The sequence below is a fragment of the Linepithema humile genome, chromosome 2 (assembly GCF_040581485.1).
Source record: "Linepithema humile isolate Giens D197 chromosome 2, Lhum_UNIL_v1.0, whole genome shotgun sequence".
In the NCBI taxonomy this organism is placed as follows: Eukaryota; Metazoa; Arthropoda; class Insecta; order Hymenoptera; family Formicidae; genus Linepithema; species Linepithema humile.
The window spans coordinates 34,838,756-34,853,932 of record NC_090129.1 but is presented as its reverse complement, the minus strand read 5'-3'; the positions used below and the strand labels follow the sequence as shown (position 1 = coordinate 34,853,932).

The 15,177-nt window shown below is 27.6% G+C and overlaps 2 protein-coding genes across 2 annotated transcripts; both read left to right on the top strand.

The window, feature by feature from the left end:
- Nucleotides 1–1,766: 1,766 nt before the first annotated feature.
- On the top strand, nucleotides 1,767–7,687 carry LOC136998061 (uncharacterized). Its single transcript, XM_067349975.1, has 5 exons — nucleotides 1,767–4,368; nucleotides 4,745–4,812; nucleotides 6,975–7,100; nucleotides 7,249–7,404; nucleotides 7,598–7,687. The coding sequence occupies exons 1-5, from the start codon at nucleotides 4,137–4,139 to the stop codon at nucleotides 7,649–7,651; spliced, it is 636 nt and encodes a 211-aa protein (XP_067206076.1). The 5' UTR covers nucleotides 1,767–4,136; the 3' UTR covers nucleotides 7,652–7,687.
- A 1,137-nt stretch (nucleotides 7,688–8,824) lies between these two features.
- On the top strand, nucleotides 8,825–13,136 carry LOC136998056 (odorant receptor 22c-like). Its single transcript, XM_067349964.1, has 7 exons — nucleotides 8,825–8,929; nucleotides 9,369–9,641; nucleotides 10,028–10,496; nucleotides 11,456–11,555; nucleotides 11,776–11,901; nucleotides 12,052–12,207; nucleotides 12,401–13,136. The coding sequence occupies exons 1-7, from the start codon at nucleotides 8,902–8,904 to the stop codon at nucleotides 12,452–12,454; spliced, it is 1,206 nt and encodes a 401-aa protein (XP_067206065.1). The 5' UTR covers nucleotides 8,825–8,901; the 3' UTR covers nucleotides 12,455–13,136.
- Nucleotides 13,137–15,177: the final 2,041 nt, after the last annotated feature.

The window sequence follows — 15,177 nt, the reverse complement described above, 5'->3', positions numbered from 1 at the left end:
AACGCTTTCATATTTATAGATTTGCCAATAACATACAAGATATATTTTCTTTATCGACACTGGCACTATTATTGTATTTTGGTGTTGTATTTTGTCTTTATGGTTTTGTATTTGTTACTGTAAGTATTAGAGGAAAAATGACGAGGAAAATGTATATATATTTTGCACTTTTTTGCTTTTCTAAAGTATCATTTCAGATATTTTATGAATAATAATAATATGAAGAACACTTAATATTATAATGTTATATGTGTGTGTGTGTGGAGGGGGGGGGGGGCGTGTATGTGTGTGTACAAATCCACATATATATTTTGTTTTCTATTACACTAACAAGATATATTTTATATTTACAGATAATAAGCAGCAATGAAACAAGTTATATTTCTTTTTCACGGATAAGTTTTGCGATAGCTGGTACCATTTCTTTATTAGTGCTTTTGTTTTTTTATTGCAGTGGCGGAGAATTTGTGGCAAAAGAAGTATGTTTTTTTACGTTTTTATACACTTAAATGTATCTTCAACATTAGAAATTAGATATATAATTTTTGTTAAATTAATTTACAATTTTAATAACAACTAATATAAAAATAATGCGGATATTTATTATATATATTTATTATATATGTTAAGTGCGAAGCAGTATATCGTGCTTTGTGCGATCTCGAATGGTACACATTGGAGCCGTCGGAATCGAGAGCTCTAATTTTAATAATGATACGAGCCGGCGAATCTTTCCGCATCACCGCGGGAAAAATATTTCCACTTTCAATGGCTACATTTTGTAACGTAAGATTATTAGCAATCTTTCTAATTTGACAGATATTTTTTCCATAGAATATTTTATATAAATGTTTAATAAGTGTGTGTAAATAATATATATAGGAAATAATGGAATAAAATCTTTTTAACACGAAATATATATTTTTTTTTTTATATTTCTGTTTCCTGAAATATTTAAACAAATAGCATTATTTTATAGGTATTAAAGACATCTGTTGGCTACATATCATTTTTATTGGCAAAGCGTAGTTGAAACAAAAATATTACACTTTTATTCAAGAAAAGAAACAGACTGTGATTATAATTTACTAATTACGTAATTATAAATAACAATAATAGGAACAAAGAATTGTAGCGGTTAGCACACAAATATAGTTGTGATTTAATAAAAAATAATAATACTATGAATGTAATGTTTTATGTTTTGTATTGAAGTTATATTTCAATTTATAGTACTTTTTTCATCAATTCGTGTAAGTAGATTAATTTAGTAGTTGTTTTGAGTGTATTAATGTTATTATGCAGAGATGTATAATTACATGAAATATGTTTTATGATATAATTGAATATGTGTTTGAATTGAATATGTATTCAAATTTGAGAAAAATTTCAGAAAACTTAAACAAATAATATTTCACTAATTGAATTTAATTAAATGACAGTTTCCACTTATTTTACACAAAAATAATTATAAGTATATAAGTATGTTATTCATTATTTGGTAAGATATTGCATTTATCTTGTGTCGTAAAATATTGCTTTGCAACTGACTTGTGGTATTTGTATAATTTCATAAGATGCATTGTTCCTTTTTATTGTATCTTTCTTGGACTAAAGTTTCTTTTATAGCATTTTCATAATTATTATTATCAAACAATACTTATTTATATTTTATTAGTAAATAATGATTACGATATTGTATTGCTGTGAGATAAGTGACGATTATATAAACAAAAATTGCATTAAAAATTACTTCATAAGATAGCGCTACATTGATGTACGCATATAATCAAAGAATATCTTTTTGCTGCATCTTTTCGCAGTATTTCTGTAATGTTCTATGATATATATTATCTCTTTTTCATTGTATCGTACTTTTTTTGACTGAATTTTTTTATCTCAATATTTCTCTACAAGAGTATATTTATCTCAATTTCTCTACAAGAATATATTAAAAATGCAAATGCACGCCATTATCTCTCATGATAAAGTACGAACGCTACTGTCGTGAAGCACAATAAGTCATGAAAAAACTTGAATAACAAGTTCGTGAAACTTGTGATGTACTGCGACTTGATGTATTTTCTTTCTCGTTAGACATGATACTTTTTACGACTTGTTCTTGTGGTAAAAATTTTTTTACAAAACGGAGAACTGTTATCAACTAGGGATAGCTTGATTAATATTTAATGAAGCAAACCGAGTTGTTGCATTCGCACTGCGAGCATGCGTATAGATCATCCGTCTAATAGATTAGTGGAAAATGTGCTCTTCACATTATTTCTCGACATGGCTTCTAAACGTTCAAGTTATAAAGGTATCGAATGTTTGTGATATAGTGACATGTTCTATATATTGTGAAATTTTTTTAGACTTTTTAATTTATGAATTCAAATAAAAAATACTACATAATATAATAAGTTTGTACATATCCCGAGTCGAAATTTAGCATCTATATTGAACCTTAATCTTTTATTTTGAGGTAGGCATAAGAGAGTCAAAGTAGATGTTATGCATTGTATCGTATGTATGTAATAGCACCTACTTTGACGCTACAATATGTCCGAAATTTCCTTTTTTCCTGCTAAAGCTTCAAAGTAGGGTTTAGTTAAAACTTTCCGTTGACCCGCTTTAGACCCTGAAAATATATAGATTCCTTTTTACCAGCACTACTTTTATGATATTATCAAGAAATTCTAATGATTGCAAATGTTCACAATAAAAAAAAATACTAACTATAATTTTGATTAACGATAATTTTTAATAGCATACAATTTAAAAATATCATCAATCAATACCATTTAGTTGAATTTTATTATTTTTTGAAAATTTGTAATTATTAGAAATTTCTTAATAATATCAAAATATAATATCAAAATTCAACTATTGAGTATTGATTTCTGATATTTTTAAAAATTGTATGCTATTAAAATTATCATTAATTAAAATTATATAGTTAGTAATTTTCTTTATTATTGTGAAGATTTTTGCAATCATTAGAATTTCTTGATAATATCATAAAACTAGTGCTGAAAATTCATATACCTTTGTGATTAAAAATATTAAATTAAGATATTAAATATAAAATAAGATATTAAAAATATTACATAATATTTATTGAATTAAATATTATTTATTAAGTATATGTAATACATATAGTTAAGAGTATATTATTAAGTATAGTTAACATGCGTTAAAACAAGTTCAGACAGAAATACTTATACAGAAAAAGGTCCAAATTAAGACTGAAACGTTTGATAATATTGTATCACTTAATAAAGCAATAATCAAAATACAACCACATTATGCATATTGCTCGTATAGTTTTTCATTTTTATTTGAATTTTAACGAGTACATCTAAAATAGTTAACATTTAATAAAAAAATAAATTTAAAAAAATTTTTTTGCGTTGAATTTTTTTCAGATATTATATCACTATTTTGAAGAAGGAAACGGAAAGGTATCAATATTAATGAAAGTTGGAAATGCAACGAATCAAATATTTTCCTTTATAATTAAACATTATAATAACTTTTATAGGTCGAATTTATCTAGTATATATATATACTAGATAAAAGTTCGAGGTTTAATGGAGGAGTTCTCGCAGTAATACAATCTATTTTGTGAGGCTCTATAGGTTTAAAGTAGTATTTCAACGTCAAATTATAGGAGATCAAGTTTTAAAAGAGGAGTTCTAGGTTCTAATTCCGTAAAAATAGGTTCATAAAGGCTGTATGAGCATTAAAAGAGACGCTAAATTTCGACTCGGGATATGTTTGAATTAATTTCTTTTTTTTGTTATATCTTTATCTTTATTAATGAATAATAAAATTTTACTGTCATACTATGACTTCAGATATAAAATTTTCAAATGTTCAAGTTTTCAAATTTTTCAATTGAGTTACTAGTTGATATAACATCAAGATTACCACATAAATTTTCAGATTTTTTTAATGAACTTATTCTATAAAATTATAAATTGTTAGAACATAGCCATAAAGTTGTAGATATTTTATGATCCCAATATTAAAATTTTTGATGTACTTAAAATATCCAATATCAATATCTAATTTTTTTATATTGAAATTTTTTAGATTTTGTGTGGGCTATTAAACTAAACCGGGTTGCTTTCAAGATGATCGGTTTATGGCCAGAAAATCAGGAAGAAACAAATACGAATAACTTTTTTTCCAATATTCTGGCGAGTTTCATTTTTATTATGACTACTTTGGTACTTGTTATACCTCTTATATGGTCTCTCGCACGAATTTGGAGTGATATGATACTTATGATAGAGAATCTGCAACTGACATTACCGTTAATATTGTCATGTCTGAAGCTTGTCATTATGCGATGGAAACGATCAGGTATGTCTTAAATTATTTAAAAAGATCAAAGAATAAAGAGACTTTTTTAATTCCTGAATGTATTGAAAATGTTTACTTTATAACCTTTTCTTATGTTGCACGTTTATATTTTAAGAATTTTTTTAGTGCATTAAAATTTTTCGTTGATTTGTTTTACGATATTTGGTTGTTTTTTTAATCATATTGTATATTTTGATCTGGTGATATTTGTTTTGCTGACATCGGAGATCAGAAATTACGTTTGCGTTATTTTTACAATGTACAGTGTATTGTTAATGTTTTTGTTGTATTAAATTAATAGCTAATTATTTATAAAGAGCTCTATATTATCACACAAAAAATACCTGATTTTATTACTTTTTTGTTTATTTTTAAGCTATTTTACTCATCGTGAACATGATGGCCGAAGATTGGATGTATTTAAGTGTAGACGCAGAAAGACATGTGATGATAAAACAAGCGCAAATTGCACGATTATTTACAATCTATGAATATAGTATGGGCACATTCGCAATCATCATACTTACTGTTTTACCATCATTTGGGTTACATTTTAGACATTTAACAAATCTCACGGACAGAGACAGAGTATTACCGATACAAGCCTATTATTTTTATGACACAGATAAAAGTCCGCAGTTTGAGCTTACACTTGCTGCTCAGTTTATATCGATATGTTTTAATATAATAATTTACATGTCGGTGGATGCTTTCTTTATGCTAACGATCTTTCATATTTGCAGCCAGTTAAAAAATTTTAGATTTCAATTACTTCATCTGAATTTATACAATGATTTCAACAATGCCTTACGTTATATCGTAGAAACTCATCTACGACTTATAAGGTTTTTGTGAATTTTGCTATTACGGTACAATGACATTTTAAAGTGAGATGCAGCAATACCTTTGAAAAATTTATTCTTACATGATGATATGTGTACTCTGTAAATATTAAGTCATTTTGTTACAGTTTCATAATAATATATGCATTAGTGTCCGATACTTTTTTTGTATATATATATATATATATATAAAGTGATTCAAAATAACTTGATGTCCTTGGAATGCCATATTCTTGAGCGAATTCTGAGAGGATTTTTCTTTTTACAAAATTTTGTCCGAAGCTTAGTTTTCGAGTTATAATTGAAAATAGATAGCAACTTACGAGTTCAGTACAACGTCAGGCAGGGACGCGCAACATATAATGAGACTGTCAAGTGTGTACTATCGTCTCATGACGCATTACACCGTCCCTGTCTGTCCATTCTATCGGACTCATAAGTAGCAAATTATATTTTCAATTATAACTCGAAAACTAAGTTTCGGACAAAATTTTGTAAAAGGAAAAATCGTCTCAGAATTCGCTTAAGAATATATGCGGGACATCGCAATGTGCATTGCAAGGACATTAGGTTATTTTGAATCATTCTGTATATATACAGAGTGTCCCAAAAGTGGCCACCCTCTTTTATCTTTTAAATTAAAAGAGATATACCATAACAAATGTATACCAAATTAAATGGCTTAAATTAAACTTTGTTGTGAGCATAATAGTTGTTTACAAAAGCTATTCGTGTTAACGAATGGAGAAGTGTGCATCAATTTTTTATATTATTGTGGATATTTTGATGTAAGAAAAGTTGTAGCGCTGTTTGAAAAGAATACAACGTATACAACTTCTGACTTGTACGTTAGAGATTGACGTATGTCAATTGAAGTTGTAGCGCTGTTAATTATTAATTAATTATAGAAGTAGGCCGTATCGCAGGACCGAAAGTGAAAAGGTAAACGTCGCCCGCGATATTTCAAGCTCGATAAAACTCGTATAATATGTAAAATATTTATATTAAATTATAATCGTTGTATTCTTTTCAAACAGCGCTAAAATTTTTTTTGCATCAAAATATCCACATTATTACAAAATAATTACGCATACCTCTCCGTTCGTTAACACGAATGGCTTTTGTAAACAATTATTATACTCACAATAGAGTTCTGTTTAAACCATTTAATTTGATATATATTTGTTATGGTCTATCTTTTTTAATTTAAAAGATAAAAAGGGGTGGCCATTTTTGGTAGAACATTCTGTATATACATACCACATACACACATATATACACATATATATGTGTGTGTATTGTGTGTGTGATATGTATGTATATATATATATATATACATATATATATTCATGAAATGATTTCATGGAAACGTTTAAAATTATTTTACTCTTACATTTTGTTGATCTTAATGTGACATTTTTGAAACGCTTTCATATTTATAGATTTGCCAATAACATAGAAGATACATTTTCTTTATCGACACTGGCACTATTATTGTATTTCGGTGTTGCATTTTGTTTTTATGGTTTTGTATTTGTTACTGTAAGTATTAGAGGGAAAATGACGAGAAAAATGTATATATATTTTGCACTTTTTTGCTTTTCTAAAGTATCATTTCAGATATTTTATGAATAATTATAATATGAAGAACACTTAATATTATAATGTTATATGTGTGGGGGGAGGGGCGTGTATGTGTGTGTACAAATCCACATATATATTTTGTTTTCTATTACACTAACAAAGTATGTTTTATATTTACAGATAATAAGCAGCAATGAAACAAGTTATATTTCTTTTTCACGGATAAGTTTTGCGATAGCTGGTACCATTTCTTTATTAGTGCTTTTGTTTTTTTATTGCAGTGGCGGAGAACTTGTGGCAAAAGAAGTATGTTTTTTTACGTTTTTATACACTTAAATGTATCTTCAACAGAAATTAGAAATAAAATTTTAATTAAATTAATTTACGATTATGATAACGACTAATATAAAAATAATGCGAATATTTATTATATATATTTATTATATATGTTAAGTGCGAAGCAGTATATCGTGCTTTGTGCGATCTCGAATGGTACACATTGGAGCCGTCGGAATCGAGAGCTCTAATTTTAATAATGATACGAGCCCGTGAATCTTTTCGCATCACTGCGGGAAAAATATTTCCACTTTCAATGGCTACATTTTGTAACGTAAGATTATTAGCAATCTTTCTAATTTGACAGATATTTTTTGCATAGAATATTTTATATAAATGTTTAATAAGTGTGTGTAAATAATATATATAGGAAATAATGGAATAAAATCTTTTTAACACGAAATATATTTTTTTTTGTTTATATTTCTGTTTTCTGAAATATTTAAACAAAAAGCATTATTTTGTAGGTATTAAAGACATCTATTGGCTACATATCATTTTTATTGGCAAAGCGTAGTTGAAACAAAAATATTACACTTTTATTCAAGAAAAGAAAGAGACTGTGATTATAATTTACTATTTACGTGATTATAAATAACAATAAAAACAAAAAATTGTGTCGGTTAGCACACAAATATAGTTGTGATTTAATAAAAAATAATAATACTATGAATGTAATGTTTTATGTTTTGAGTTGAAGTTATATTTCAATTTATAGTTTTTTTTTCATCAATTCGTGTAAGTAGATTAATTTAGTAGTTGTTTTGAGTATATTAATGTTATTATGCAGAGATGTATAATTACATGAAATATGTTTTATGATATAATTGAATATGTGTTTGAATTAAATATGTATTTAAATTTGAGAAAAATTTCAGAAAACTTAAACAAATAATATTTCACTAATTGAACTTAATTAAATGACAGTTTTCACTTATTTTACACAAAAATAATTATAAGTATATAAGTATGTTATACATTATTTGGTAAGATATTGCATTTATCTTGTGTCGTAAAATATCGCTTTGCAACTGACTTGTGGCATTTGTATAATTTCATAAGATGCATATTTCCTTTTTATTGTATCTTTCTTGGACTAAAGTTTCTTTTATAGCATTTTCATAATTATTATTATTAAACAATACTTATCTATATTTTATTAGTAAATAATGATTGCGATATTCTATTGCTGTGAGATAAGTGACGATTATATAAACAAAAATTGCATTAAAAATTACTTTATAAGATAGCGCTACATTGATGTACGCATATAATCAAAGAATATCTTTTTGCTGTAACTATTCGAAATATTCCTATGTCTATGGTATATATTATCTCTTTTCCATTGTATCGTACTTTTTTTGACTGAATTTTTTTATCTCAATATTTCTCTACAAGAGTATATTTATCTCAATTTCTCTACAAGAGTATATTAAAAATGCAAATGCACGCCATTATCTCTCATGATAAAGTACGAACGCTACTGTTGTGAAGCACAATAAGTCATGAAAAAACTTGAATAACAAGTTCGTGAAACTTGCGATGTACTGCAACTTGATGTATTTTCTTTCTCGTTAGACATGATACTTTTTACGACTTGTTCTTGTGGTAAAAATTTTTTTACAAAACGGAGAACTGTTATCAACTAGGGATAGCTTGATTAATATTTAATGAAGCAAACCGAGTTGTTGCATTCGCACTGCGAGCATGCGTATAGATCATCTGTCTAATAGATTAGTGAGAAGTGTGCTTCTTCACATTATTTCTCGACATGGCTTCTAAACGTTCAAATTATAAAGGTATCGAATGTTTGTGATATAGTGACATGTTCTATATATTGTGAAATTTTTTTAGACTTTTTAATTTATGAATTCAAATAAAAAATACTACATAATATAATAAGTTTTTACATATATGTTTGAATTAATTTCATTTTTCCGTTATATCTTTATCTTTATTAATGAATAATAAAATTTTACTGTTATACTATGACTTCAGATATAAAATTTTAAAATGTTCAAGTTTTCAAATTTTTCAGTTGAGTTACTAGTTGATATAACATCAAGATTACAACATAAATTTTTAAATTTTTTTAATCACAACTCATTCTATAAAATTATAAATTGTTAGAACATAGCCATAAAGTTGTAGATATTTCATGATCCCAATATTCAAATTTTTGATGTACTTAAAATATCCAATATCAATATCTAATTTTTTTATATTGAAATTTTTTAGATTTTGTGTGGGCTATTAAACTAAACCGGGTTGCTTTCAAGATGATCGGTTTATGGCCCGAAAATCAGGAAGAAACAAATACGAATAACTTTTTTTCCAATATTCTGACGAGTTCCATTTTTATTATGATTACTTTGGTACTTGTTATACCTCTTATATGGTCTCTCGTACGAATTTGGAGTGATATGATACTTATGATAGAAAATCTGCAAGTAACATTACCGTTAATATTGTCATGTCTGAAGCTTGTCATTGTGCGATGGAAACGATCAGGTATGTCTTAAATTATTTAAAAAGATCAAAGAATAAAGAGACTTTTTTAATTCCTGAATGTATTGAAAATGTTTACTTTATAACCTTTTCTTATGTTGCACGTTTATATTTTAAGAATTTTTTTAGTGCATTAAAATTTTTTGTTGATTTGTTTTACGATATTTGGTTGTTCTTTTTAATCATATTGTATATTTTGATCTGGTGATATTTATTTTGCTGACATCAGAGATCAGAAATTACGTTTGCGTTATTTTTACAATGTACAGTGTATTGTTAATGCTTTTGTTGTATTAAATTAATAGCTAATTATTTATAAAGAGCTCTATATTATCACTCTATATTATCAAAAAATACCTGATTTTATTACTCTTTTGTTTATTTTTAAGCTATTTTACTCATCGTGAACATGATGGCCGAAGATTGGATGTATTTAAGTGTAGACGCAGAAAGACATGTGATGATAAAACAAGCGCAAATTGCACGATTATTTACAATCTATGAATATAGTATGGGCACATTCGCAATCATCATACTTACTGTTTTACCATCATTTGGGTTACATTTTAGACTTTTAACAAATCTCACGGACAGAGACAGAGTATTACCGATACAAGCCTATTATTTTTATGACACAGATAAAAGTCCGCAGTTTGAGCTTACACTTGCTGCTCAGTTTATATCGATGTGTTTTAATATAATAATTTACATGTCGGTGGATGCTTTCTTTATGCTAACAATCTTTCATATTTGCAGCCAGTTAAAAAATTTTAGATTTCGATTACTTCATCTGAATTTATACAATGATTTCAACAATGCCTTACGTTATATCGTAGAAACTCATCTACGACTTATAAGGTTTTTGTGAATTTTGCTATTACGGTACAATGACATTTTAAAGTGAGATGCAGCAATATTTTTGAAAAATTTATTCTTACAAGATAATATGTTTAATCTGTAAATATTAAGTCATTTTGTTACAGTTTCATAATAATATATGCATTAGTGTCCGATACTTTTTTTGTATATATATATAGGGTGATTCAAAATAACTTGATGTCTTTGAAATGTCATATTCTTGAGCGAATTCTGAGGATTTTTCTTTTTACAAAATTTTGTCCGAAGCTTAGTTTTCGAGTTATAATTGAAAATAGATAGCAACTTACGAGTTCAGTACAACGTCAGGCAGGGACGCGCAACATATAATGAGACTGTCAAGTGTTTAGTATCGTCTCATGACGCATTACACCGTCCCTGTCTGTCCGTTCTATCGGACTCATAAGTAGCAAATTATATTTTCAGTTATAACTCGTAAACTAAGCTTCGGACAAAATTTAGTAAAAGGAAAAATCGTCTCAGAATTCGCTTAAGAATATGGCATTGCAAGGACATCAGGTTATTTTTAATCATCCTGTATATATACAGAGTGTCCCAAAAGTGGCCACCCTCTTTTATCTTTTAAATTAAAAGTGATATACCATAACAAATGTATATCAAATTAAATGGTTTAAACTAAACTTTGTTGTGAGCATAATAGTTGCTTACAAAAGCTATTCGTGTTAACGAATGGAGAAGTGTGCATCAATTTTTTATATTAATGTGGATATTTTGATGTAAGAAAAAAGTTGTAGCGCTGTTTGAATATATAATATATATATATATATAAATTTCCATAAAACTTTTTTTAATATTATCTTAGTTTTTTTGCAATAAAAATAAAAGCGTTGAAATCATTTCATTGAAACGTTTAAAATTATTTTACTCTTACATTTTGTTGATCTTAATGTGACATTTTTTAAACGCTTTCATATTTATAGATTTGCCAATAACATAGAAGATATATTTTCTTTATCGACACTGACACTATTATTGTATTTTGGTGTTGCATTTTGTCTTTATGGTTTTGTATTTGTTACTGTAAGTATTAGAGGAAAAATAACGAGAAAAATGTATATATATTTTGCACTTTTTTACTTTTCTAAAGTATCATTTCAGATATTTTATGAATAATTATAATATGAAGAACACTTAATATTATAATCTTATATGTGTGGGGGGAGGGGCGTGTATGTGTGTGTACAAATCCACATATATTTTGTTTTCTATTACACTAACAAGGTATATTTTATATTTACAGATAATAAGCAGCAATGAAACAAGTTATATTTCTTTTTCACGGATAAGTTTTGCGATAGCTGGTACCATTTCTTTATTAGTGCTTTTGTTTTTTTATTGCAGTGGCGGAGAACTTGTTGCAAAAGAAGTATGTTTTTTTACGTTTTTATACACTTAAATGTATCTTCAACAGAAATTAGAGAAATAAAATTTTAATTAAATTAATTTACGATTATGATAACGACTAATATAAAAATAATGCGAATATTTATTATATATATTTATTATATATGTTAAGTGCGAAGCAGTATATCGTGCTTTGTGCGATCTCGAATGGTACACATTGGAGCCGTCGGAATCGAGAGCTCTAATTTTAATAATGATACGAGCCGGCGAATCTTTTCGCATCACCGCGGGAAAAATATTTCCACTTTCAATGGCTACATTTTGTAACGTAAGATTATTAGCAATCTTTCTAATTTGACAGATATTTTTTGCATAGAATATTTTATATATATGTTTAATAAGTGTGTGTAAATAATATATATAGGAAATAATGGAATAAAATCTTTTTAACACGAAATATATATTTTTTTTTTTATATTTCTGTTTTCTGAAATATTTAAACAAAAAGCATTATTTTGTAGGTATTAAAGACATCTGTTGGCTACATATCATTTTTATTGGCAAAGCGTAGTTGAAACAAAAATATTACATCTTTATTCAAGAAAAGAAAGAGACTGTGATTATAATTTACTAATTACGTGATTATAAATAACAATAAAAACAAAAAATTGTGTCGGTTAGCACACAAATATAGTTGTGATTTAATAAAAAATAATAATATTATGAATGTAATGTTTTATGTTTTGAGTTGAAGTTATATTTCAATTTATAGTTTTTTTTTCATCAATTCGTGTAAGTAGATTAATTTAGTAGTTGTTTTGAGTATATTAATGTTATTATGCAGAGATGTATAATTACATGAAATATGTTTTATGATATAATTGAATATGTGTTTGAATTAAATATGTATTTAAATTTGAGAAAAATTTCAGAAAACTTAAACAAATAATATTTCACTAATTGAACTTAATTAAATGACAGTTTTCACTTATTTTACACAAAAATAATTATAAGTATATAAGTATGTTATACATTATTTGATAAGATATTGCATTTATCTTGTGTCGTAAAATATCGCTTTGCAACTGATTTGTGGCATTTGTATAATTTCATAAGATGCATTGTTCCTTTTTATTGTATCTTTCTTGGACTAAAGTTTCTTTTATAGCATTTTCATAATTATTTTTATCAAACAATACTTATCTATATTTTATTAGTAAATAATGATTGCGATATTCTATTGCTGTGAGATAAGTGACGATCAAGAGACACGGTAGTGTCTCGCGCCAAGTTCACGCGCAGCGCAAGACCGACCGTGTATCTTTACGCGAGCCCGAAAGTTGAGACGAGCCGAGATTATCGGATCTCAATAACGGCTGGGCCGATTGAGTTGTTGTTAGGCTCAATCGATAGCGCATACCCAAATTACATAAGAAAAGTATGCTTGTTTTTACTGTAGGTGCTGTAGAAAAAAAGTTATAATAGTCCAAAGTCGAAATGTCTAAAATAGTACGATAAAAATGTCCAGCTAAAATGTCCATGTTCCGATTTCTGACGTTAGGTGCGCTGATGGCGCTGAGAAGCCGCGCGGCGCGCGCTTACGTTGGCATTTGCATTTATTTATCAAGAGACACGGTAGTGTCTCGCGCCAAGTTCACGCGCAGCGCAAGACCGACCGTGTATCTTTACGCGAGCACATGAGCTGATAGGAGTCGAGATTTTCATATCTCAATAATGCGTGGACCGATCGAATTTATAATAGGCTCAATCGATAGAGCACATGCGATTTACATAATAAAAGTATCTTTACTTTTTTTGTACATGCTTTCTAAAAAACTATATTAATTGCCAAAGTTTGCCAAAGTTTGCCAAAGTTTGCCAAAGTCGAAATATGCCGAAATCTATGTAAGCTTGGTCGTCGTCGTCTGTTCGTCATCCTTCTCTAATATATAAGTTTTTCCTTTGTCAACTAGAAGCATCAAAATGCGACATGGTTGTCCTTTTCTACATCCCGTGAAATGTCAATTCCCGCATAAGAGCGTCTTTTTTCTTTCCTTTCTTTTATTAAAAGATGTCTGTCCTTTTTCAACATGGCGGCGCTCAGACCTGTCAGCTCGCAGCTTTGATGACACTAATCACATTGATATAATTAATATCGGTCGTAAAATGTATATGTAACGTGTTGTGGAGACGAATAGAGATAGTGTATATCAAAATAATAGTATTCTTTATAAAAAAATTTTTCTCGTCTTGAAGTGCAGAAGTGTAGCAACACACATGCTGACAACATCTCCTAAACGGAACGTTCACAAGTGTCCCCTCCCGATTTGATTCTCCTTGAAATATGTTGTAAAACATACAATTTGAGAAGACACGTATTTTTTTATAGCGGCCCTAACTCAAATTTAAAGGGTGAAACACCCTTTTGAAAAAAACGAGTTTTTTTCTTTGTGTGTAACTATCGCCAAAACCGTAGGAGATATAAAAAAATGTTTCAAGTAGAAGTTGTATGGCTTGTAATGGGCTTTATAACTGTGTAGTTGGATTTTCAAAAATGTAATTTTTTTTAATTTACTCTTACCCCTTGGTATTATTTTTTCGAATTTCAAAATTTTTGTAATGACAAAAGTTGTAGCATTTTTTACGCTAAATTCAACCATATATGATTTTATTATGTTCCGAAATCGCATCTTTCAAAAATAAGTCATCAGTATCATATTATATGCGTCGCGCTGCATGACGCATTGTTTATACCGCACTTGTGTTGCGCAATAGTCGTTAAATAAATATAAAAATGACATGTTATCATATATTTAAGGAAGAAAAGTTAACTAAAATTGTTGCTAAAGCATCCCTTCCACATTACACTCTTATAGATAATCGCTGCATTTCGTATGCAGCGCGTTGTCATATACAAGTTAGCTATCAGCGCATATTACACTTTGAAGTTTTGCTTGCAGTGACCACGGGAAAATAATTTATGAAACGAAAACAGTGAATGAATCAATCTATTCAACATATATCCACCCTGACTCTACTCTCTTGGCCCGACTTGACTGACAATGAATAAAATTCTGTACATACTCTTTTTCAATAATTTTAATATACTGCGATATATTCTACATACTATTACATTCTATTAAAGTATTACGATTTTTTTTTTTTTTTTTATATAAAATCTTGAAATATGAAATGTATATTATAAGAGTATAATTATAATATATTGATACAATAAATAAGCTTTTATATATATATAAGCTTATTTATATATATTATAATTATACTTATAATATACATT